The 27,126-nt window shown below is 44.3% G+C and overlaps 1 protein-coding gene across 1 annotated transcript; it reads right to left on the reverse strand.

The window, feature by feature from the left end:
• Positions 1-242: 242 nt before the first annotated feature.
• Positions 243-27,126, reverse strand: dusp4 (dual specificity phosphatase 4). Its single transcript, XM_043720126.2, has 4 exons — positions 26,721-27,126; positions 13,523-13,659; positions 9,439-9,658; positions 243-3,623 (listed from the first exon to the last, which is right to left on the reverse strand). The coding sequence occupies exons 1-4, from the start codon at positions 27,079-27,081 to the stop codon at positions 3,238-3,240; spliced, it is 1,104 nt and encodes a 367-aa protein (XP_043576061.2). The 5' UTR covers positions 27,082-27,126; the 3' UTR covers positions 243-3,237.

Genomic DNA, 27,126 nt, shown 5'->3' on the forward strand with positions numbered 1-27,126 from the left:
TTCTCTCTATTGAGAGAGCAATCCTATGTGCCATATAGCACAAAAGAGGCCCTTCAGCCCATCAAGTCTACTCCCACCTTTCGACACGGATCTACTGAGACTATAGTGACTCTTCCTTTAACGTTTACACTAAATGAAGAATCCCTACAGAATATGACAGTTTAATTGTCAGTATTTTTAATTGACAATATTATTGGAAAATAGTTTTGTAAAAAAGTACCAACACAATGCATGGCAACCAATTAAAGTTGAAAATGTGTAATTTTATTTTTTAAATTTTACAAACATGGGCAATAAATAAATCAGAACGAGGTTCTGACCTTCAGAGTGACAAATGAAATGAAATATATATATATATATGAGAGAGAGAGAGAGAGAGAGAGAGAGAGAGAGAGAGAGAGAGAGAGAGAATATAAAATACCACAACACATTCTTTATACTGCTTGGTGTACATTTTTCTCAAGCAATTTCTGAACTAACATTTACTGCTCCTTATTCATAAATAGGACAAAACATGTGCAAATATCAAAACATTCACTCAGGTATATTGCGTTAGGGATATTTTTCTGACACTCTCAATCAGTGTGAAGCATTGTTAGGTGGGAGTGTGAATTGCAGTCAGGGCTAAAGCAGTTGGAACCTTGACTCTGTGCCCTGATCTCTCTTCAATCCTAGGTTCTCAGATCAGGTATCTAAATTATCTTGCCAATGGATCATAAGCTCTGAGTGAGAGATTGTTTTCATTGGCTGGCGTGGAGCATCTTGGAAGTGGATTGATAATGGTCATTCAGCTTTCTGAGGCCATGGTGAACTATGAGATAATATTTAAGGGTAGAGAGGAAAGGAGCAAATGGCAACCGAGAACCAGGTGTGTTAAAGTCTAACACCATGCAGAAAGAGAAATAAAGATTGAATTGAGAGACAGAGAAATAAGAGACTGAAATAGCATTAAGGATGAAAAGAAAAATCAAAAACTCTCTAGGGACAATTTACTACCTGTGGGAGTGAGATTCCTTACTTTCAATTATTCCCTTCCTGGCCTTTCAAGGATAAGTGGCCTATTGGGACAATAAATCACAACATTAACAGTACCTTTACACTATGTAACAGCACTCCTTGCTTTCTGCACTGAGAGTTTAGTTCTTATTTACAGCACAAATCCAACAATTCCTTCAACTCCCGATAAGATTGTGGGTGAGGTTTCAGTTTTTAGACACAATGCCACAAATCATCCAGCAACTTGTGATGATTCTCAACTCATAGTGTGTCTGTTCCTCACCACAAGATGAACGTATTAAATTCACTGTTACTTTCCCAACAAAATCTGGGACCTTATATTGAGAAGTAGAAAAAATACTGAACTTGCATGAACCTGAGGTACACGATTAATTTTCCGAGCATGTGCTTAGCCAGAGAGCCTCAACCTCCAGAATGCCTGGCCAGTCGCCAAATGTTGCACATACAAAAAATAACCGCAGCACTCTGATGATTTAAATAAAACTTTAAGAGCAAGGCTGTGCTTTTAAAGAATTCTGTACAAGCCGACCTGTCCGACTCGGGAACTAGAGTTACAAATAGCTTTGAAAAGGTGATTTTCTTTTGAGATAATAAAACCATTGAGCATCAAAGACTTTACAGAGTATTATTTACTGTAGATAGATCAGATTCATTTCTGATCTGCAAATCAGCCAACCAGAAATAGTTTCCAAAAAGGTTCAGGGCAAATTTCAGTCAGTATTGGATTCAACTGAAAGTAAATTACAGCTTAGAAAATGTTTGTGGCCAGTTTAGAGTGAAACAGTAATAGCCAAGCACAGTGTTGGAGATTTAAAGTTGGTCATTCACTGTCCAGCCTATCTTCATTGTGAATTAACAGTGCATTAGGTTCCAGTCATTGTCTTGAATCAGATCATTTTTCTTTTAAATTGTGCTTTCAATTCTATGTTATTTTTGCATTTTTTTTAAAGGTACAATGTTTCTTTGACGTGTACTGTGCTGACTCTTGGCACCTCTCCCTTCCTATGACTGATTGCGTAAAATGTCACAAGTAAACTGGCTCCCCTCTGCTGTGAGCAACGTCTCTCAGCTAATTTGATTTAGTCTTTCATTTGAATGTGATTGTCTGCTGGTATTTTGGATGCGAGAACCAAACAAATGAGCAGGGTGCAGTCTGGCTCCTCGGAAGAGTACAGGATTATTTGGGACTCTGGCAGGTACAGTGGTACTGAAAAGCCCTTTGTGAAATGTTCCAGGCACCCAAGAGACTTCTCCATTCCAATAGACAAGGCTAACCTGGCTTGCAGATGAGGATTTATTTTCTGTGTAAGTGGAAAATCCAAGCTGTTCTTACACTTTGAGGTTTTCCAGCACGTGTCGGGCTGTTGTGTCTCATCATGGGAGACGCAGATTCTGTGGTTTGATATGGATTGTGGGAATTATTTTTCCACAAACAGAACAGATCCTCACAGCCAAGTCCCAAACTGTTCCTTAAATAAAGCAACTGAAAGACGCAATGGGAAAGGGGGTTTCTTGAATGTCCCATCCAGTGCCAGGCATCTGACAGGAAGATCAGAATGCTTCGTTGATTGGAGGAGCAGGAGAGTTGACGTTTCAAGAAACATTGACTCTCCTGCTCCTCAGATACTGCCTGACCTGCTGTACTTTTCCAGCACCACACTCTCGACTCTGATCTTCAGCATCTGCAGTCCTTACTTTCTCCTCCCAGCTTCATTGATTGGTCTGGCATCAATGAAATGAACAGTGTTGTGCAGTAGGTCTCGCTTTTGTAATTTTCAGTGTGATCCTTGTATTCATTTTGTCAATTTTATATTCTGACACTTACGGAGAGAAAGACATATATGATTCACATGCATGTGCTGAGATGTTAACTTGGTGCCTCCCAGCGGGTAAAATGGGAGTCCCAGTCTGACATCTTGCTCAACAGAGAAGGAAGCTTGCATTAATCAGTAGTTGGAATATCAATACTGAGGCAAATGCATTTAATTAGTGAGTCAAAGAAAACTTCACGTTTATTCTTATTGCAAAAGTAGGTTTCTAGTCTTGACACATAGTGTAAACGTAGCCAATATTTTTAGAAGAGAATTATTGTCAAAACTGAAAGCCAACTTTCTTTTGCCCTTCAAAATAAGGGTTCAGACTGTTTCACAAACGACTTGACTGGATGCTCTATTAGAAATAAGTTATGAATGTTTGGTTGAGTTTCTAAGTGATCATCCATTAGTAAGTTGGTGACGTTGTGATGGGTTTGGGTAAATAACTGAGACCACTTGGGGTTGAGTGAACACTGACTGAGACGGGGAAGCTGAACACAAACTGAGATGTTGGGGTTGATGAAGATTTGCTCTGCTCCCTGAGGGCTGCAGAAGGACTGGTCGCTTTGACAGAACGTGAAGGAGCCAGGATCTGGGTTTCAAACTGAAGCAGCTGTCCCATGAAGCTGAAGTTGGGCGAGATTATGCTCCGTTTCTGCTTGACAAACTCAAAGGCCTCCTCAAGTCGCACACGTTTAGTCATCATTAAATAAGCAAGGCAGATTGTGGCGGACCGCGAGATGCCAGCTTGGCAATGAACAAGAATTCGGCCATCACCTTTCTTCACAGAATCTAAAATGAGAAAGAACATCAGACTTGGGGGAGCATGATCACATTTAAACTGAGAAGTGTAGCAACACTGAGTCTGAATATAATCAAAAAGGGAAAGAAAGAAACACCAATCAAGACTGGACCCGAACGCATACAAATTCTGAATACAAACACAAGTGCTGTAAATCCAGATTACTCCAAAACACATCCCAATTCCAGGAGTCAACACTCCCAGCACAGGCCCGCACTCACTCCCAGCACAGGCCCGCACTCACTCCCAGCACAGGCCCCACACTCACTCCCAGCACAGGCCCGCACACACTCACTCCCAGCACAGGTCCGCACACACTCACTCCCAGCACAGGCCCGCACTCACTCACTCCCAGCACAGGCCCGCACTCACTCACTCCCAGCACAGGCCCGCACTCACTCACTCCCAGCACAGGCCCGCACTCACTCACTCCCAGCACAGGCCCGCACTCACTCACTCCCAGCACAGGCCCGCACTCACTCACTCCCAGCACAGGCCCGCACTCACTCACTCCCAGCACAGGCCCGCACTCACTCACTCCCAGCACAGGCCCGCACTCACTCACTCCCAGCACAGGCCCGCACTCACTCACTCCCAGCACAGGCCCGCACTCACTCACTCCCAGCACAGGCCCGCACTCACTCACTCCCAGCACAGGCCCGCACTCACTCACTCCCAGCACAGGCCCGCACTCACTCACTCCCAGCACAGGCCCGCACTCACTCACTCCCAGCACAGGCCCGCACTCACTCATTCCCAGCACAGGCCCGCACTCACTCACTCCCAGCACACGCCCACACACACTCACTCCCAGCACACGCCCACACACACTCACTCCCAGCACACGCCCGCACTCACTCACTCCCAGCACAGGCCCGCACTCACTCACTCCCAGCACACGCCCACACACACTCACTCCCAGCACACGCCCACACACACTCACTCCTAGCACACGCCCGCACTCACTCACTCCTAGCACACGCCCGCACTCACTCCCAGCACAGGCCTGCACTCACTCCCAGCACAGGCTCGCACTCACTCCCAGCACAGGCTCGCACTCACTCCCAGCACAGGCTCGCACTCACTCCCAGCACAGGCTCGCACTCACTCCCAGCACAGGCCTGCACTCACTCCCAGCACAGGCCTGCACTCACTCCCAGCACAGGCCCGCACTCACTCACTCTCAGCACAGGCCCACACACACTCACACCTCACATACACACACACTTGCGAGGCAACCAGTTCCTTAACTATTTAATTTTACCTTTCTTATCTAAAGAAAACTTAAGCAACCCTTTTTAAAATGTATGTGAGATGTGAAATATCATGCAGTTTGGTACAAGGGTTATTTATTCGCCTATCCTTCACAGTTAGTCGAATCAGAAGTCATGGATCCTTCTAAACCTTGCCTCTTCAATTGTTTCATTTCCTAATTCTACCTGTGACCTTGATCTGTCAAAAGATTGAAGTGAAATGACATCATCTGAATATTATCTTCAAATATTAACTTGCAGGAAGGACTCCTTCCCACTCTTAATTCTCACAGTTTGCTGCTGTGTGTCACACAGAAACATGAATGATTAAAGCCCTCGCCCCAGCCAGATGGGCTACACAATGCTGTAAGGAAGTTTTGAAAGTGAATTAGTGTGGAAAATATTTTGGGATCTCCATGGTTACAAGAATATCTAACTATTAATTATATTTCGATTCCAATTGTTCAAAAGAAAATATAGAGCAAGTCAATGGTTACTGATTGTTTAGCCAAATGCTTATGGGAATTAAATGAAACGTTATCAATAAGTATCTATTTATTCACAAAAATTAAAAACTGAAGGCTGCAATTGCAGATACGGGCCCATTCTGATACTTAAACTTAGACATTGATTAATTTCTCTTTTCATTGAGACTTGTAGACCTTTGAGATAAGATTTTTGCATGTGGGATTTGAAGGATACAGTGCAAATACGGGTAACTGAAATTGAAGTAAACATCAGTCATAATCTAATTAAATGGCAGAACAGGCCCAAGCAACTCAATGAATTTCTTCTGCAGTGAGTATTTCTGCTTTGAATCCTTATTTCACAATCTAAACAACATTTTGATTGCCTGGCATTTTTTAAAAAATGATCAATAAATTATTTGTCTAAGAGGAATAGGAAGCAGGTGAATGGTTTAGTTTACAAATGAAAGGTATGAAAAGCCAACTCAAAAACCCAGCTGGAATATATAAAAGTGCTGCTGCAAAACATTACCAGTGACATGTTCAGTCAGTCGCTGTTTGGCTTCAATTGACTTCACACCAGAATCCTGCCAAGACTGAAGCCCTTGTTTTTGGCCTCTCCAAAAGCGGTCTTCTCTACTCACCTCACCGAATCCATTACCTTCCCTGGCCATTATTTGATGTTATATATAAACATAGCATCTTATTGGCAAAGCCTGAATGCTCTCCATAGATGGAGATTTCCATATCTGCCTTATCTCATCTGCTACCGAAACTCTCATCCACACCCTTGTTACATCTTGACTCAACTCTTCCAAACACTCCTGGCTGGTTTCCCACTAAGCATCCTCTACAAGTTTGAAATTATCTAAAGCTCTGTTCCCATTATCCTAACTCACAGCAAGTCCCATTTAATCCTCACTGACCTATGTTGACTCCAAGTCTGGCAATGGCTCAATCCTAAAATTCTTACTCTTGTTTTTAAATACCTCCTTAGCCACAGCACACCCTTCTCTAGCTTTACAACTCAACTAGGCCTCTGTGTTCCTCCAAACTTGGCCTCCCTGCAATTACACCTCCAGATGCAAAGGTCGTTAGTGACACCATCATTTCAATTATGTGGATTACCGTAGTTTGGTCACTGAGCAGATTTCACTGGAGTCAGTTTAAAGTGTTTACAGCTGGCAGTAATGGCTAGCAGCTTTACCTCCCTTTTTATGTACTCACTCTTGGGATGTAGGCTTCTCTGGCTGGCCTGCATATAGTGCCCATCCCTAGATGCTTTTGAACTGAGTGGCTTGCTGGACCATTTCAGAGGGCAGTTGAGATTCGGCCACATTGCTGTGGGTCTGGAGTCATATGTCAGCCAGATAATACCACTGGGCCATCACCTCTCCTAATAAAACCAATAATATGGGCAGGCTCCTTTTCTAAAGTGTCCAAAGCACTTCGGCAATGTGACCAAGAATGTATCTCTTTTTTGACAGACTTGATTTACAACATATATGCTTTGAGGCAGACTATCTGAGGGGATTTCCAGTGTCAGGCCTTACAGTGTATGGTACATTAATTGGAAAGGGTTTGAGGGATATTGGCCAAAAGCAGACAAATGGGACTAGTCATCAAGTCATACAGCACAGAAACAGACCCTTTGGCACAACTCATCTATGCTGATCAGGTATCCTAAACTGAACTTGTCCCATTCACCTATGTTTGGAATTGAAAGTCTGATTTATCTTGTACCAATAAATCACAAATACAAGCTTTCAGTGATCATATTGTAAAAACATTTTCCAAACGTAATTATAAAAATGCTGGCAATAATTATAATTGTCTGTGATTCAGTTTAGGAAAGCTAGTCGGCATGGAAGAGTTGGGCCAAAGGGCCTGTTTATGTGCAATACACCTATACATCAGACACCGAGCTTTCCCCATTGGACCTTGACAACATCCTGCGGAGGCCTGAGTCAGTCCCTCAGCGTGTAGTCCTGAGCATCAGATTGTGGCCGTCTGCAACATTTGGTCAAGGAGAATTCCTGCACCGGAAGACCAGCAAATCAGAATGTATCTTTCTCTGAAAGGATGGTCCTTCAAGCACCATGGACATTTGCACCAGTGGAGATCCCTGGGAATTATCCGTACAGCACAGAGTCCAGCATCACAGAGCTGCTCAGGATGAAGCCCAGCTAAAGGAACCACGGGGTTTCTCTCCAGATCTTCTTTGCAAAGATACATACATACCGCAAGGAAGTGGACAACAGCCACGATGTGCAGGCATCCTCCAGGCATATAGGAGGCATGTGACAGAAAGGGCCTTTCTCACCACCACCAAGGCCATGTCCTGGTGCTTGTTAAATGCCAATCAGAGTGAAGCATGTTCTACAGAGAATTTCATGTTGTTTGCACTATCTGTGGGCTGTATATTTGATGAGGGTTTTATCTGCAAACTATGATGATTACAATCGTGCAAGTTGAATTTTCTTGCAAGCGGTGTAACGTTCAAGTCCAAATGTCTTTGTTTGCAACTATTGTGAATAATTTATATTCTTAGGGAGGTGGGGGGTGATGGGGGAGGGAACAAAGATGGCCATCAGAGGCTAAGTATTGAATTCTTCACCCTCAGAGGACATTGAATTGATCTGGGCTGCTACCTTTCATGTCTGAGATCTCTCTCTCCTGCCCCCTTCCCAGTGCCTGACCCAGACCAATGATGATGCCTCAATCCAGTGGCCTGTTTTGCAGGCAGCAGCTTCCCCACCTGAGATAAATGGAGCCAGGGGCTCGGAATCCTCACAGTTCTCTCTGCCACCGCTGGCAAACAAACAGCGCTCTGTGCAGTAAGTTTAGCCCATTCCCTCCTGGCCCCACATATTGCTGTTCACATTCATTCTTTCTTTCTTAACATGTACACGCTCAAAGATATGAATATGTCACAGAATGATAATTGTGGTCAATAACACACACAATCAGTGGAATATAACACATTCAAAATACACAACCTCCTCAATTCTGAGGGTGCCTCAGTCACTTAACCTTCCATATCCTTGTAGAAACTAGACTAACAGGGGATTGATTCTGGACTGGGATGCACATGAGGAGAGTGGTGGGCAGTGTGTCACTCCAAAGGAAGTAGGCAACACGATAGAGCGGTGGCTGATTGGGAGAGGAGGATTTGTGTAAATCTCAGTTAGAGAGGAACACGCATTTAGGGTTGCAGCCAGAATTATTGGAGCATCTACAGCCGGGAGCACATTAAATGGGAAATATTTTCGCCTTAAAACCCACATCTGGCCGGCCTTTAAAAAATGCCAAATTCTCATTAAGCAACATGTGGCTGAGAATCGCTTGCAATGTTTCCTAAAACCACTACCTGAACTGGTCAACATTCAGGCACAATGTTGTGATGAAAATGGCACCATCATCACTCAGAACTACATCACTCAGAACTACATCAGTCAGTCCACAATTAACACGTTCCAGATCCTTTATGATTTTAGTCCCACTACAGTTCTGTTTTGAAACATAAATTAAACATTGAGGACAGGAAGGCTTCCAGCTCTATACGACAATGAGCCACAATCGATACTTTTTATAAATTAGTGCTTGTTCCCCGCAATTCATATACTGAGAGGATTTGATCACAATTTGGAAGCAGAGGAGTGAGAACACCATTTGATTTTCATTCTGTTTTCGAAACGGACCCAGTTGTGTGCTGAAGGTCTGCTTCGGGGATATTTAAAGTAACACCTTCCTTTTATTTTGGAACGAGAAACGAGTCCAGAAACAGTCCCCCAACATGTAAACACTGACCAAAACAAAACCAGAAGTTGCTGGTAAAGCTCAGCAGGTCTGCCAGTACCTGTGAAAAGACGTCAGAGTTAAAGTTTCGGATCGAGTGACCGTTCCTCAGACCTGCTGAGCTTTTCCAGCAATTTCTGTTTTTGTTTCTGATTCACAGCATCCGCTGTTTTTTGGTTTTTACTTAGTGTAAACACTGACTATTAAGTAAAAGCAAGTGAGTAAAGGATTCTGAGATACCAAGCAGTAAACATTGAGGAACATTAAGTTAGAAATCTGTATCTTACCGATGTACTCTATTGCTTCCATGAACCAGAAGCTGATGTCTGTTTTCTGGTTGTCCTCAACTGGAATGCATTTATATTGATAATGATCCTCGAAATGGTTTGGACAATTAGAGGAGACATTCAAGAGAGCTGTAATCCCCATAGCATCGAGTGTGTCCTTTTTAGATGCATGATACGCACTTCCAAGGTAGAGAAAAGGAAGAATTTCCACTGGGCCTCCCTATTTTTAAATACACAAATCAATTTATACAAGCCATTTTCAAAATAGTGACAACTGTGGTGACAAACACAATCTATACAGCTCACTTTCTGCAGTGGCCCTTAATTCTTCATTACATACAGCTCACAAGCAAGGCCTATGGCGCAATAGGACCTGAGGTGTAACAATGTCATATTACAACAGAAGCACTAACACACAACCATGGAATATCAGAGAATAGACAGCAGCAGTTCCACATCTAATAAAGAAAGATCCAGGTTGACCTGACTTCATAATCCCTGGGTCTCAGGCAGACCTAGGTTACAATATGATGAGCAGTATCTTTTCAGTTTGTAATGTCTCGTTATCAAATGTTGGTCAGCCACAGGTACAATCAGCTTTGGCAATTTTTATCTTGAGCTCTCATTTCTCAAAACATTGGTTGCTGAATCCATTGAAACTTTCAAGATTGAGATTGACAGATTTTAGTTGGATAGGACTTGTAAAGGTATTAGGTAAAGCTGCGTAAAATGGAATTAAAGCACAAATTAGCCAAAATCTGAGTAGTGAAACATGCTCTTGGGCTGAATGGCCTATTTTCCTTTTTATGTTCTTAAACCCTTATTCCTGAATCCAGCCGACTCTTCAAAAACCTGCTCAGTCCCTTTACCTGTATTTTTGTGCAATTGGGAATGGCTTTGCCTCATTCTTGAGTCTCTCTCCTTCACCTCAGCTTGCCTGACCCTCCAGAAGGAGAATGCGATCAGATCACACAAAGATGGGGGTGATTGCACCAAAGAAGCCAAATCCCCTAATCGTATAACATAAAACTGAGAAGTGCTGGACACTCTTTAGAGAAAAATTTAAGAACTTTTGCATTATTGATCACATCCGGCTAGATGTACCGAGATCACTGCTTTACATTTGGTAAGAATTGGCAAGATAGTGGCTAGGGGTTTCTGTGAGACTTTTCAGTGTTAACCACTCAGTCTCAGACTTATGCTGTGGGGTACACTGTGGGATATGTACAGCCTGCTTGGTTTCTCTACATCCTGCAGACAAATGGTAAGTGGGGAGATGGTGACAGTGGGACTGCCTTTTGGATTTTAAAATCTGCCTTCTCCCTGTTCCTTTACCCTGCCAGATACCTGCTGAAATGTAGAGGCAACTGTCCAACAACTGGACATTGATGTCAGTAATCCCCGTAAAGAGTATTTGATGGTGCCAGAATTGTGTCACTACATTATGACATCACGCAATCTGACACCTTGGAAACGTTCTCTCTCCAGACCCAGTTGGCTTCTTACAGTCTAGCAGAAGGTTTGAGGGAAAAGAGTAAAAAGCAATAAACTGGAAAGAGCACTGGACAAGCACAGCAGGTCAGGCAGCATCCGAGGAGCAGGAGAATCGACGTTCTGGGCATAAGCCCTTCATCACATCGACACCTGGTGATAACTGTTATGTTGCATAATGTTAATTGAAAATTCTGGTCACATTCCCTGAGACAGGAATCTGTTCAGCACCTTCTAGTTTCCTGCTGGCTGCTTGTGCATTTCTACTTCATATTGGCTTCTCAGTATTTAATTCAAAAAAAGGAACAAATGTAAACACTTGCGATGCTGAAACCACCACTATAAAGGATTGAGGGAGACCAGGGCATTATTATTTAGCGAGAATCTCTTTTCATTTCCTATTTCTACAACATGCATTTCAAAATCGGTAAAGGAGAACAGCTTTAGTTATCTTGTGGCCTCAGTGGAGTGGAATGCATTTACGCCTAGATTAAAACTGTCAGTGTTATTTCGCCTCTCCCTCCACCCCAGTTTATGAGTCAGGCATCAGCTTTAGTTCAGTAATAGCACTCTCAGCTCTGAGTCATAAGGACTGTGCATCTGAGTCCCACTTCATTAGCATATGATCTGCCCTGACAATCAATAAAAAATGCTACCCTGTTCATAGTGATGAGATGTCAAACCAGGGTTGGCTGTTCCCTCCCTCTGTGTGGTATTAAAGTCCCCATGGCACTATCAGGAAAAGAGTGGAGGCGGTGGGGGGGTGGTTCTCTGTGGGTCTGGATGTCAGATACTAGCTGACAGGGTTAGGAGAAGCCATCTGTTGACAGTGGCGCTCAATGAGCAGAGAGGTAGATAGACCAAGCATGCCCTACCCTTCAGTAGACAGGCAAGTGGCTGGAAGAGCACAGCAAGCCAGGTAGATTCAGGAGGTGGAGAAGTTGATGTTTTGGGTGTAACCCTTCTTCAGGACTGGGGGTGGGTGTGGGGGGAGCTGCAGATAAAGGGGGAGGTGGGGGAAGGGTGGTGAAGTGGGGATAGGTGAAGACAGGTAGAGGGTATGACCTGACTGGTCGATAGGAGGAACAAATCCAGTTGGTGGCAGGGAGCAGTGGATGGAGGGAGGGAGAGATGCAAGGGCAGGGAAGAGATTCAGGGGATGGGAAGGGTGGTTATTTGAAACTGGAGAACCTGATGTAGAGTCCTCCGGGCTGTAGGCTGCCCAGGCAGATGATGAGGTGTTGTTCCTCCAATTTGCAGTTTGGTTCATTGTGGCAATGGAGGAGGCCAAGGAGGCTCATGTTGGAGAGGGAGTGGTTGGGGGAATTGAAATGGGCGGTGATTGGGAGGTCCAGATGGCTCCTGTGGGCCTGGCTGTGATGCTCGGCGAACCGTTCCTTAAGTTTACGTTTGGTTTCCTCGAGAGCTGCCCTTGAGAGCTGCCAATCAATCAGCCCTTACAATTTGAGTAAATCCAGAACTCAGTGGTGGGCCCTGCTGTAACTCGACACCCAAGATGAAACCAGGCAAAAGAGCTGGAGGATTGGACGGGGAGGGTTCGGTGAACCTGGGAAGGAGTTTAAAGGCGATGGGAAGGACAGGTTTTGGCAGCCAGGGGAGGATGGCAAGAACAAAGAGTAGGGTCTTGGGCACAATGGGGTTTGCTTCAATGATGTGCCTTCCTTCACCTTTTCCATAAATTTATTTTAGAAACAGCCTTCCCCCTCTGTCCGCTCACCCACATTACAGTGTAGGCAGTATGATACTGGAGCACTTGACTTGGAAACGAGGTTCAATTGGCCATTCAATGTTTATGTAAAAGTGACAGGGGGGTCATCCTATTTTATGGTACAGGAGTTGGGGTGGGTGTGAAAGCTAGTCACCCATTATACCTTCTATTCCCACTCCTGCTGAAACCATGGTGAGCAGAATACTGCAGTCATCTGGCCAAAATCTATCCATCAACCAACACTAGAACAGATTCTGTCATTATTACATGCCGCCACTTGCTGTGTGTGCAGTTTTGACTGCTGGGTTTCTTGCATTGATGCAAAGATCTTTGGGATTGCTGAGGTTGGGAAAAGTGCTAAAAAATGAAATCTCTCCTTTTAGCTTTGGGAAGCGTGATCATTTAAAAATACTGATGGATGATCATTGACCTGGATCATTAATGTTCTCTGCACAGATGCTGCTGGACCTGTTAAATATTTCCACCAATCTGTGTTTGGATTTTAGATTCCTACAACTGCAGCAGCTTGCATCTGGATAGACAGCCATCACTATTAACACATGTGTGAGTAACCACAAGCTGCAAATAAGGACAGACTATTGGTAGAAAAGTAAAATTCTGGGGAGGCTGGAAATCTAATGTTTCAAATGTCAACGCTGTCTCTCCCTCTCTCCAAAGATGCTGCTTAACCTAAGAAACATTTCCAGCAATCTCTGATTTCATCGAAAGTTATTAATGAACTAGTCAAAAGATAGGAATATTCATAGCAAATTAGGTATTGTAAGGGTCCCCCCCCCATGTTATCACTGCAAAAAAAGAGAGCAATGAAGTAAAAGAGAATGAGTACAGAGAAGCTGATTTTACCTGGTCATGGAGGGGAGTCCCACAGGCACTTAAACTTGTTCCCGGTGTCTCAACGTTGGATGGTGACAAGATTCCAGATGGACTTTTCGCTTTAACACAAAATTCTGGATACTCGGAAGAAAATCTCTCATATCCTCCTGTAAAGAAGCATAGTGTCACTGCACACAGTTCATTATATGTGGTTTCCTGAGGCCATTGTACTTCATGGAGTGAGGGACTGATAACTCATTACATAATGTCAAATACTTAAAGGACATGAGATAAATTTTGGGTATGAGTACGTAGTTGGGGAGGCAGTATCCCTTTTACATGTTGTTTTATTGCCTTGATTACAATGAAAATCAGGAAAAGTGCAAAACAGGCTGCCATTTTCTAATAGAGTTCCATAGAAGGATCACTGAACTCAAATCATTCGGTCTGCTTTCTCTCCACAGGTGCTGCCAGACCTGTTGAGTTTCTTCAGTAGTTTCTGTTTTGACATTTTTTTTTGCTTTGGTCCAAGACCAATATCATCCCTGAAATCCTCAAACAAAGGAGTAAGAAATAGTTATTTGGCCCATGAAGTTCAATTCATCCTTTTGCATCCTGCCTGATCATGTGATCTACCTTCCCCACTTCTGTAAACCATTTTATTGATATTAATCAGACCACCTCTCCACTTTCTAATCTCTTCCCATTTGCTCTCTGTTCCAGCCACAGAGGAACCCAAGGAGACCTAAACTGCCCTTCAGCAGTAGGATAAAGTAAACAAAAGAATGAATAATAATTCTTTTTCCTATTGAGTTCAAATGGGCTACCTTAAAAACCAATTTCACACCCATTATGTTTTAAGAAGCATTGGATATATCAACTAATTTAATCCCCAATCCTGTTCTCAGCAGATAACTTGAACTCCTTTGATACGTCATTCGCTTTTGTTGGGAGTTGGTTTATGTCATTTCCATTTCACCTTGGAGAAAAATATGATATAAGATGTTGAAGGCTAGGAACTGCCCTTCACGTAGTGTACTTAACCAATTTCACTGATGACATCACACAGAAAGGCAGGTTACCTCGTCCTTTCACCAGCTGGAGATGCTGGTATATGGGGTGGGGTAGTTGTTATGGACCAGACTAGAGCCCCTCAAAATATATTAAGACCCTACCTTTTTCTTATTTTAAAGGCAAATGTGAGGTGCTGTGTTCCACATGCAAATCGACTGGTCAAACTACTCGATATTAAGTAAAATACAATTTATTTAACACTACAGTTAAAATATAAAGGACACAAAGTGAAATTTAGAATAATTTGACTGTATAACTTAACAGAATAATTGATAAACTATTACTAATTAACTGTTCCAATATAGTACCATCCCACAAACACACCCCTTGCCAAAAAGGCAAATTCAGAAATCCGATTTTTTTTCACATGCAATCCAACAGCACAAAGATAGAAAAGAAATCGTGAAAATTCAGAGTAGCAGGCAGGAGACCTTTACTTCAACTTCCAACCATATTGAAACTCCAATAGCAACTGCCACTGAATCGCAAAGCTAAAAACCTGAAAACTAGAAAGCCTGGTTTGTGAGAGCTGGCCACACCCAGCCAGGTTGCTTTTATTTTCCAACTTTTAAAAAAAACCAAGGCCTCATAAGCTGTTTACTTTCCTGGCTTTCCACATAGACAGCTCATCATCTCCGATTTAAAACCTCTCTTAAAAAAAGGACAGAGTAACCTCTCAAAGCGGGTGAAAGTGAGGACTGCAGATGCTGGAGATCAGAGTCAAGATTAGTGGTGTTGGGAAAGCACTCCTCGGATGCTGCCTGATCTGCTGTGCTTTTCCAGCACCACTGATCTTGACTCTAACCTCTTAAAGCCACAGCATTGTTACATAGTGGAGGTCAGTGCCATATCTGACTGACCAGCAAAGGATGCTACGCCACCAGACCTAGCCAACCTGGACACCACCAGACCCAGCCAACCTGGGACCAAATAGCAGACCAGATCATTTTTGTGACCCAGTTAAAACACAATAACCTTTGGGGCAGGAAGAAGGTGAATGATTCACAAGGGTAAGAGTGCCACCATGTTCTCTCTCCTCCCTCAAACTTGCAGAGCTGACATTACTGACTCTAATTCTGGTACAGCACATGTCTCTCACCAAGACTCTGAGACTGAATCTCTCAGGATTGCATTCAACATATCCACTCAACATATCTCACCCACCACATCCTTTCAAACTACTGACCCTTCCTGCCCTCTGTCATGATTGTAACGAGGTCAGCAGGTGGACCTCACAGAAGTCGAGCTCCTTGATTGGGGCTGTTGATCTGGTCCAGTTAGGGATTCCTGGCTGACAGATAAGAACAGGAGCACCAACATGGGTGCTGGGGAAAAAATAAAAAAGGAAAAAAAACACAAAAAAAAAGAACAGGAGCATAGATGCCACTTTCACAACAATATTTTGGTAGCAATAAGCAAATAAATGAGATGTTATTAAACGATATAATGTTCTCATGGTGACCTGCAGAATAAAAGGTGATCATGATATTTTGAAAAAGAACAGGAGTGTCAGACATCCTGTTCACTCTGAGAGTTAGCCCTGAGGGAGCTGGATTGGTGTCAAGGCCTCTCCACATGTAAATAAAGGGAGACTTGGTCATTGGATACCAGCCTCTGCGGAGTTATTTCATCCTTACTCACTGGGGACTCACAACCTCCTCTGTTCCTGCATCTACCATTACCTTCCATCATACTCAATCCTTCCCATCCTCTCAGTGCAGGGAAATTGGCCAGCCCCTATAGTGATGCCTCCAAAACACACTGACCGAGTTGTATGTAATCCCCAGACTGCAGGATTGACTGTGACCCAATTCTGAGACTAGAAAGACGCAGTCGCCCGGACTCTGGTAGAATCACGCACCTGACTGAAGGCCTGCCCTCTTGACTGTGGTGGTACCCCTGACTGACCGTCGTCCCTCTTGACCTTTGTAAGCACTTCTCCCCTTTGATTTACAGGTGTGACCATTTGGTTGGGCACATGTGCTGAATTTGCCATGTAAGCTGTTGGCACATGCTGAAGGTGTGACATTGACATAGCATGGTGCCCTACAGAAGCATGCTAACCCTGTTGGCTGTTCATTGCCCTGAGTCATGACCAGCTACCTTCCTCTCCTTTTGCATTAAACACCAATGCAAGCCACAGAGACTGCAGCCTCCAAGTAAGTGCCGTGGGCGAATGCTGAGAAATGAAGCTAAGCACCATAATAAGACATACCCTGTGCAGATGCAATGAGATGTGTGCATGTCCTTGTGTGCAAACCCACCTAGCAGAAACCAATTGCAGGTGTCTCTAAGCTCCAAAGTGAAGCTGTGAAGGGCTGAAGTGATGTGAGATTGAGCCTGAGAACAACCATGATATTGCAGTGAAGTTGATCGGTGGCTGATATTGCCTTGGATACTTGAAGGGTGGAGGAAGACAATGTCCTGGAAGCATCCAGGGATGTTGGAATGAAGGCAGAGTCTGATAAAGGGTGGGACAGGCGAGGAGCAAGCTACTGCTGCTGGCCACTCCTCAGGCCTTCATGTTAGAAACTGCCTCTGTCTCGTTCCTCCGAGAAGTAGGCGAGAATTGACAATAAATGAGGCATGTTAAGCTGATGATGAGGGACGGATGCATTGTAATAAGGTAGTCAACACTTGATAGTGAGGCTCTGAAATCACCATTTAAATTTTAAGACGAAAAGCAGACAACATTTTCTCAACACTGAGATTCCATTTCTTTTCAGTCTCGTTATATTTCCCAACTTTCTCGCCATTGTCCACATTGCTTAAAGGAGCAGAAATTTCTACCTCATGTTTCCATCAGCATAGTCAATGTCTATCAGCCCTTTTGACATTCTAGATCAGGACTTCTCCATTCCTGCACAAACGAGCTGAGTTTTGTGAATCCCTTCTCACAACGGGAGAGTCTGACAATCATCTCTATTCTCCACTCAATCAATGCAATTGTTCAGATAAGGTTCCCAAAACTTCATCCATTCTTCACATCTGGCATAATCCATAGAAGACGATAATAAGGGTTTCAAAATGGCTCTCAAGATGCATTTTGATCATTGGTTAGCATTACTGATAACTGCTTCACATTGCCTGAAGCATACTATGAATCATCTCACTTTATTGATAAATACCCTTCATTTGACACATCTCTATTGCTTCCTGCAATAATGTGTGTTACCTACACTCAAATCCATCTGTCACTGAGATGACATAAGCTTCAAAACTAATTGAATGAAAACATGAACAGAAAACGCTCATCAGACATTGGAAGGTACAAGGTTCACCTTTAGTGCTGCACGGTGGAAGTACTTCTCTTGAATTTGGGAAACAGTATGTGTGTTTTACTCAATGTGATGTGGAGTGTCCACACAAGTGCATAGTGTAGATGGGTTGAACAAGTTGGGGGAGGGGTTGCTTTGTTAGCCTGTGAGAAGCTGACTATTCGTCAGAGGCTAAATATATCCTTAAGAGAGAAGCTTTGAGATTCAATATGCATGAACATTAGTGACAGGAAATGTAGGATATTAATATTATGACACTACACAATTTTATTATATCAATGTGAAACTGCTCAAATACATTAAGAGGGCTATTCAGAAAACGAACCCGGTGTAACTGATTATTTTGAAGTAGGCAGAAAAATAGAAAAAGCGAAAAAGGCCAGATTTAAATGCAAGTTAGGAGGTACATGAAATGTAGGAGAAAGTGTGGTCAGATTAGTGTGAGGAAACCTCAGGAGTCGTTAGGTAGAAAGTAGACCTGATTGCCTCTATTTTAATGATGTAAAACGAGACTTAAAGAGCATAATGTCACAGCCCTACACTGCTCGGGATACAAGCACCATGTGTATTGGTATTGACAATTGCTTAGACAACTATAGTGTCTGTCTAAAGCAGATTAGGCCTCTTGCACATGAAAATAAGGGGCCTAATGCCTGTCATAGAATCCCTAAGGCAATATTTATGTCGAGCCTGATTCCCGGCCTCTGTCAAGTTACAATCTCCCATCAAATCAGGTAAATGGGGCTGGTTTATATTGGAATACTGGTCAGCATTAGACAATTTAGCAGCACGGTGGCTCAGTGGTTACAGCGCTAGGGACCTGGGTTTGACCCCAAAGGGTCTGATTCCATGTCATGTGACTCTGTGACCTCCCATCCTCCTATCCATTTACCTGAGGCTCATTGCAACTGAGGAAGGTGATCCAAATTGGATGTTGCAATTGATTCTGGAAGAGTTTTCAACTTTCCGCTATGAGTAGAAATGGCCAAAACTAAATTTATGATCAGCCTTAGGTATCCCAATTCGAATGCAGTGTCACACAGGCCATAATGACTTAGTGACCCAGAGTGTCATAGACACACTGGGTAAAGCAGGGAAAAGAGAGAGCAGTGCTGAAAAGTGAGTGGCAAGGAAACAAAAAAATCACAGTTTGATAAAAACCATAACAAGAAAAGCAGCTGCATTTACATAGCAGCTTTACTGCAGTAAAATTAGTAAAATTCCTTTCACAGGAATGTCTGTAAGCAAACTTTGACACTGACCAACTTAAGGGAATTATCAGGAAGAAGGTCAAAGTCTTGGCTAAGGAATACTTTAAAGGAAGGAAGCGAGGCAGAAAATTTATGGATGGAGGAAATAGTTACAAAGTGAGCAATAGTCAGGATTATTACGAATCCATTCCCCTACCCTATATTTACCCCTGATTAATGCACCTGACATCATAGGCAATTTAGCATGGCCAATTCCACTGACCTGCACATCTTTGGACTGTGGGAGGAAACTCATGCAGACATGGGGAGAACATGCAAACTCCACACAGACAGTCACCCAAGGCTGGGAGTTGAACCTGGGTCCCTAGCACTATGAGGCAGCAGCGCTAACCACTGAGCCACCAATTTATTAAAACCATAATCTCTGACAGTGAGGTACTCCTTTAGCACTACACTACTTCCAACTCAGAGGTATTCAGGGCTGATGAACTGAACCGCAGAGATAAAGAATTTAAACTTGCAATGATACTTGAGAGTCAATGTAGATCAGAGTGCTGCTAAGGTGATGGGTGCCTTTAACTTGGTGCAAGTTAAGACATGAGCAGGAGAATTTTGGAGAACCTCAGTTTATGCAGGAGGTCAGATAGGAGGGTATTTGAAGTCCAGTGGTAGTAAAGTTATGTTTCAACAGCAGATGAGCTGAGGCTGGTGCAGGGTTCAGCAATGTTACAGAGGTGGATCTACAGGAGGCGATCTTAGTATTGGTGTGGGTATGTGGTCAAGGTCAAGTATGACTAAGATTGAAAACAGACTGGTTCAGCCATGGACAGTGGTCAGGAACAGGAAGGGAGTCCGAGGGAAAGAAATGCTGGGATGGGGTACTGAAAATGATTTTAGTCTTCTCAATATTTAGTTGGAGGAAAATTCTGATAATTAAGAACTGAATGCATGACAAGCAGTCTGAAATTTTTAAAAGAGTATTTGTTTATGGGTGTCATCGATGCGGGCAGCATTTATTGCCTGTCCCTAGTTGTTTTGGAGAAGGTGATGGTGAACTGCCTTCTTAAACTGCTGCTATCCTTCATTTGTAGAGACATCCACTGTCCTGTTTGGAAGGACACTCCAGGATTTAGAGCAAACGACAATGAAGGAATGGTGACATATTTCCAAGTTCAGGACAGTGTAAAACTTGGAAGAGAATGTGTCGGTAGTGGTGTTTGCATTGGTTTGCTGCCCTGGTCTTTCATGATGGTCCACGTCATGGGTTTGGAAGCGAGGCCTTCCAGTGTTACTGGAGTGTATCTTGTAGATGGTAGATACTGTTACCACTGTATGTCATTGGTCGAGGGTATAAATGTTGAAGGTGGAGGATACTGTGCCAGTTAAGTGAGCTGCTCTGTCCTGGGTAGATTTGAGTTTCTTCAATGTTGTTGGAGTTACATCATTTAGGCAAGAGGTATTGCATCATATTGTAACTTCAGGTGGTGGACAGGCTTCGGGCAGACAAGAAGTGCATTACTTACTACAGAATCCCTAGCATTCAACCTGTTCTTGTAGACACAGTATTTATTTGATTAGTCCAGTTTTATATGGTCAGACTATTTCAGTCCTGGTCAATAGTAAATGCTTGGATTTTGACAGTGGGGAATTCAGTACTGGTAATGCCATTGAACATTAAGAGGCAATTATTAGATTCTCCTTGGAGAAGGTCATTGCCTGGCATTTGTGGTGTGGTATGTTACTTGCCATTTATCAGTCCAAGCCTGGATGTTGTCCAGATTATGACAATAGTAATTTGTGATAAGAGTTGCTGAACCTTGGGAAGAAACCAGATTGGTATATTTCAAACGTTCTGAGAATGCTGATCTCAGATATTGGAGGCAAAAATATATGCAAGGAGCATGGGGAGGAAAGCGAGGTTGGAAATGAGGTTACATTTTCCAGGAATAAGTGGGTTCAATGTTGCCTTTTCGACGTAAGAAGGGTGATGGAGGCAGATTGAAAGAAAAGGGGAAAGAGCAATGAGAGCAACCTTAATGGTCGGATAATTTAACATGGGATCAAGAAGAGAAGCTGATTTGTCAGCACATAGTGGAAAGATGGTTGAAGGAAAATAAAATGGATCGCATGGACATGATGAGGAGAGAGAGAGAGCCGAGAGAGAGAGAGAGAGAGAGAGAGACATACACACAGACACAGAGAAAGAGAGAAGAGAGAGAGACACAGGGAAAAGAGAGACAAAGAGAGACACACAGAGAGGGGAGAGAGAGAAAAAGAGAGAGAGAGAGACAGAAAGAAGAGATAGTCACACAGAGAGAAAAGAGAGACAGAAAGAGACACAGAGAGAGAGAGAGAGAGAGAGACACAGAGAGAGAGAGAAAGACACCGAGAGAGACACAGAGAGAGAGAGAGAAAAGAGAGAGAGAGAAAAGAGACACAGAGAGAGACACAGAGGGGGAGAGAGAGAGAGAGAGAGAGAGAGAGAGAGAGAGAGAGAGAAAGAGAGAGACACACATGGACAGACAGACAGATCCTGTTCAGGGTGAGAGCACAGAGAACTTTAGAGGAAGTTTGGCCCTGGTGAACTAGCAAAAGAGAAGAAAGTAGCGAAGGTAACCGATTGGATGGTCTCAGTCATGTTGAGGATGAAATCCGTAAGCTACTCACACTAGTTGTTGGAGGGTGGGGGTAATGAAGACAGGAGAGCATGAGATTACAAAGATAGCCTACAGTACAGGAGAGAAACTGAGATTATCTTTGCACTCCAAGTGGCTTGCTAGGCCACTTCTGAATTTAGTACAGAATCAAACAAGGTGCAATACTTTGATCAGCAGTAGTGAATGAATAACAGTGTCTGTCCAAGATCAGCTGGAATGGGAATTGGTGGAAAAGTTTGAGATGACAGAACTCTTCAAGGTCTGAAGGGTGTGACTTCAAGTCCAATTCCAAGACATCAACACAAGAATCAAGACCGATACTTCACTGCAGTACCAAGCAGTTGCTGAATTGTTGAAGGTGCCATCATTTAGAGAAGATCTTGAATCAAGGTGCCATCAGCCATCTCATGTGAATGTAAAATAGTCTACTTTGATGAAGAGCAGAGCAGCTATCCTCAATGTTCTGGCTAACATTTATCCCACAATCAATATCACAAACACAGATTGTTTAGTCGTTATCACATTGCTATTTGAGAGAGTTTGCTGAAAACAAGCTGATGGCTATGTTTCCACGTTACTCCAGGGGCTGTGTTTGGCTCTTCAGCTGTAAAGCATTTTAGCGTGTCATGGACCCTTCGGTCCAACCAGTATATGCTGACCATAATCCCAAATTAAACTCGTCTCAACTACCTGGCCCATCTTCCTCCAAACCTTTCCTGTACTTATCCAAATGTCTCCTAACTGTTGTGACTGTACCCATATCCCAGTGATCACAAATGTTAAAATATAAATGAAAATCATTCTTTTCCACAGCAATACAACTCCTGTTCTTCTCGGTAATGGAAGTCACAGGGAGGGAGTGCTGTTGGAGAGTCGGTGCTGTAGACCTACAGACCATGCAGACTGCAACAGTGTTCTTGGTGAATATTGGTTCAGTTCAGATCACATCTGAGACTCTTTGGACATTGCCATGAGAAGGTGATTAGACTGACTTTGTCTGAAGCATGGATACAATGATATTCAGGAGATGACAGATACCCTTTTCTGGAGAACTGACAGATTTAATGACTCTGGAGTTTCTGAATCATTCATTTCCATCGTTGTTTCCTTTCCTGTGGCCAGCTCACTGAATTCTGCCTATGCAGATTTCACCTCCAGTAACCATTTTCGGGTCAATTTTGCTGATGCTATGAATGTGAAGATTAGTCTCACCTTCCATGGCATGCACCTTAAAAATCACGGAATTGCAGAATCATCAAAATCTAGGATCCAGTAGGTGTTTTCTCACTAGTTTACGGATTATTTCTAATATCACTAATCTCTAGAAGTTGGAAACAACGACTAACTTCTGGTGGCAGGTAGGGTGCACTAATCACATTCACTCAATGTCATATTAATAAATAATATGTATGCTTGTTTTTTTTTGTCAGGTGACCCATTTCAAAAATACTGAGATGTTTTATTATGAAGTATAAGTGCAAGTTGCTTGCTGTAATGAATATTGTAAATCTGTCAAACTGCCCTTCTGTCCAGGACCTTGAATATCTCTGTCCATACTGGGGCAGGACAAAAAAAAACAGTACAGAAGATGAAAGGTGATTCTACTGTTTAATAATTGAGTAATCTAGAGAAACCCTGACACATTTGTTTACCCGAATACAAAGGTGAACGTAGGCCAGTGTGACTAGAGAGGTTGAATATTTAACTTCCTGAAGAAGGGCTCATGCCCGAAACATCGATTCTCCTGCTCCTTGGATGCTGCCTGATCTGCTGCGCTTTTCCAGCCCAACAAGTCCACACCGACCCTCCGGAGAGTAATCCACCCAGCGCCATTCCCCTATCTTTACCCGAAACACTGTGGACAATTTAGTATGGCCAATTCACCTGATCTACACATCTTTGGACTGTGGGAGGAAACCGGAGCACCCAAAGGAAATCCACGCAGACACGGGGAGAATGTGCAAACTCCACACAGACAGTCCCTGAGGTGGGAATTGAACCTGGGACCCTGGTGCAGTGAGGCAGCAATGTTAACCACTGAGCCATTGTGCTGCCCTTTTTTGAGTCCACATCAACACCCCCACAAAGAACATCCCAACCAACCCATCCCCTATCACTGTAATCCTACATTTCCCACGTCTAATCCACCCAACCTGCATAGCCCTGAACACTATGGGCAATTTAACACAGCCAATCCACCTAACCTGCACATCTTTGGACTGTGGGAGGAAGCCAGAGGAAACCCATGCAGACACAGGGAAAATGTGCAAACTCCACACAGTCGCCCGAAGGATTTTCCATCTCAATCTCTCTCCTCCCCTGAGGTATAGTGGCCGTCAGGTCAATCACCACCAGCCCTCTCTCTATAATGAGGGAGTAGCGCTGTGGCGTTACAGACCTCATGAAGGTTGACCTTCTCGACCAGTTTCCGGTGAAATAGCTTTTGGGCAGAAAGCAGACGGGAAAATCACTTAGTATTGTAATGGGGTCTGCTATGGAATGAAATGGTGCGGATTCGATCAGGGAGACACAATTTTCCTGCTCTCGTCACTATCACACTGCTATCTGTGGGGACTGGCTGAATAAATCGGCTGCTGGATTGAAAAGTTTGGAACCGTGTCTTCATTTCCAGAACACTGCTTTGGTTCTGAAATGCTCTGTGAGATCCTAAGATCCTGATGCCCGAAACGTCGATTCTCCTGCTCCTTGGATGCTGCCTGGAGAAAGTGAGGTCTGCAGATGCTGAAGAAGGGCCTGTGCCCGAAACGTCGAATCTCCTGTTCCCTGGATGCTGCCTGACCTGCTGTGCTGTTCCAGCAATAAAGTTTCAACCTTGGATGCTGCCTGACCTGCTGCGCTTTTCCAGCAATACATTTTCAGCTCTGATCTCCAGCATGGGCAGCCCTCAGTCTCTCCTGTGTGAAATTAACTCCTACTTCCTATTTGCTTTGCCCTCTGGCAAAATGAGAACGGGGAACACGTGCCTAACAGAAGCAGATAGTTTCAATGTGTTTAAGGAAAGCACGCAGAGGAAGGAAACAGCGTGGTTGGCAGCGTTCCTTACAGTTTGGCATAGTGTGGGCACTTAATCATTACATATAAGGTGCAGAGGGGTCGGACAGGGTAATAGTGGAGAGGGTGTTTACTCTGACGGGAGAATCTACAAGTAAGAAGTCACTATTTAAAGATCAAGAGATTTAAAACGCAGATGAAGCAATTTTCTTTCGTCAGAGCTTTGTGAGTCTCTGAAATCCTCTTGGACAGGCTTTGGAAGCAGTTTCTGATTATTGGCTAAGGCGGAGGTGAATAGAGTATTGTTAGCGGGGTTTAGATTAGAGTGGCGCTGGAAATGGACAACAGGTCAGGTCAGGCAGCATCCGAGGAGCAGGAGAATCGACGTTTCGGCCAAAAACTCTATAGTTACCGGGGGGGGGGGGGGGGGGTGGAGAGCAGCAGTTGGGGATTGGGGATTGGAGATTGCAATCAGAGCAGCTAGGTCCTGGTTGGCAGGACTGGTTTTCCTAGTATTTGGCTGCTCTTTGACGGAGCGTTGAGCTGCCGATCTGTCAGTGTTCAGGAGGAAAATCTGCAAAGGGCAGGTTATTCCAGTAACCGTGTTGGCTCAGAGCTGGAGCTTCTCAGGTATATGGCCGGGTGAACAGTGAGTGATTGATTCGTGCAAACACTGAGGAAACATACACACACACACACAGAGTGCGCACACAAAAGACATATACACATACAGTACACCATTCTCAGTCAGGAGGCGTGAGGCAGTAACCAAATTCAAACTAAAAGACGATGGAAGACAGAGCCCGCTCACTAGTAGGTAGATTCGCACCAAGTAGTTAATGAACAACATCAATGCACTGCGCCTCTTTTCCAGCCACCATTTGGTTACAATTTGCTGTAACTCCTGGTAACACAAAGAGGAGATGGGACCACAGCATGGGACACACACACTGCAACCTGAAACACTCGGGCAATGTGGCTTTCACGAATGAATGAAGTGACAGCGAAATAAGCGTTTCATTTCACACACGGGACGTGTGTTTTCTGTAATGATTGTGGGTTTCTTGTTGTTGCATTCTCGAGCCTGATGTTGAGATGCCAATGGGGGTGAGGGGGGGGAGGGGGGGGAAACAGAGGGGTGGAGGGGGGTGGTGAGACTGCAGTGGGACAGCAGTAAACAAGGAAGAGGGGGATGGAGGGAGAGGGGGATGGAGGGAGAGGGGGATGGAGGGAGAGGGGGATGGAGGGAGAGGGACAATTCCTTACAAATGAAGGGAATAGGAAGCCAGGGACTGAAATGTCCAACTGGGAGAGCCGCTGTTTGTGCATCTGTTGTTCAGCTCAGTCCCCTGGCTACACCCAGCCTTCACATTACAGCTGCTCAGGGCCGGCTCGAACACCTTCCCCGTGCGCTCCCCTTCCTCTAAGCGGCAGGACAGTGGCACTAACTTCGGGGAGGGGAGCCAGGGCTCCCGTGTACGGTGACGGTCCGGCACCGTCTACCGAGCAACCCCCTCGCCGTCTTGGTCCTCGGCTGAAAGGTGGTGCTGGAACATTTACACAGAGAGACCAGAATTCGGTGAAAACGCCGTGTCAATGTGAACGGTCCCACACAATGGGCCAGACCTAACCGAGAAAATACAACAGCATACGAAAGCCGTCCCCGTAATTACTCAGAAACATTGAAGAGTAACCAGGAAATGTTTACCCCAATTACTAATAAAAGACAGTAGTAAGTGTTTTCGTTAACATTGCTGGCGCTAGTACACGCTCTTAAACGAACAGAGAGCAATCCAGCACAAACTCGCACGATATCCCCCCCAATTTTACAAATCCTGTTGTTAAACATCACAATAATCTTCTAGAGCCCTGGTGTGCTTTAACGTGGAATGTGCAGTTTCAGAGCGGTAACCCTCCCCCCCCCCCATGCTAACCCAGTGAATGCTGGACCCAGCCTGAGCAAGGGGACAAGGGGGAGGTGGGGAGAGCCCCTTACCCTTGAGGAAGTAGATGTGAGGTGGGTGAGAGGATCCCAGCAGCGCTTTGAGCACCGTGTTCACGGTGCTGTCGTGCCTGACCAGCTCAAACCGCGGACTCCTCTCGTCGTACAGGAGCAGAGCCGAGTAGAGGCCGGCCTGGAGCTTGGCCCGGGGCTCCTCGGCCGGGATGATGTGCTGCAGGCTGACCGAGCCCTTGGCCCTGCGTTTGACGATGGTGTTGCAGCGCACGTTGAGCGAGCCGCTGATGTGACCCGCGCTGTAAGCCAGGAACGAGCGGCAATCCAAGCTCAGGCACTGACGGCCGCCCTGCCTCAGCAAGCGTTTCACCTGACCGCACTCAACATCCGACACCTCCATCCTCCAGCCGCATCTGCCTGCTAGCCCCTGGTTTTGGAAAGGACA

This window comes from Chiloscyllium plagiosum, unplaced genomic scaffold, assembly GCF_037043375.1.
Source record: "Chiloscyllium plagiosum isolate Xiang-an unplaced genomic scaffold, Cpla_swu_hap1 HiC_scaffold_2, whole genome shotgun sequence".
NCBI classification, from domain to species: Eukaryota; Metazoa; Chordata; class Chondrichthyes; order Orectolobiformes; family Hemiscylliidae; genus Chiloscyllium; species Chiloscyllium plagiosum.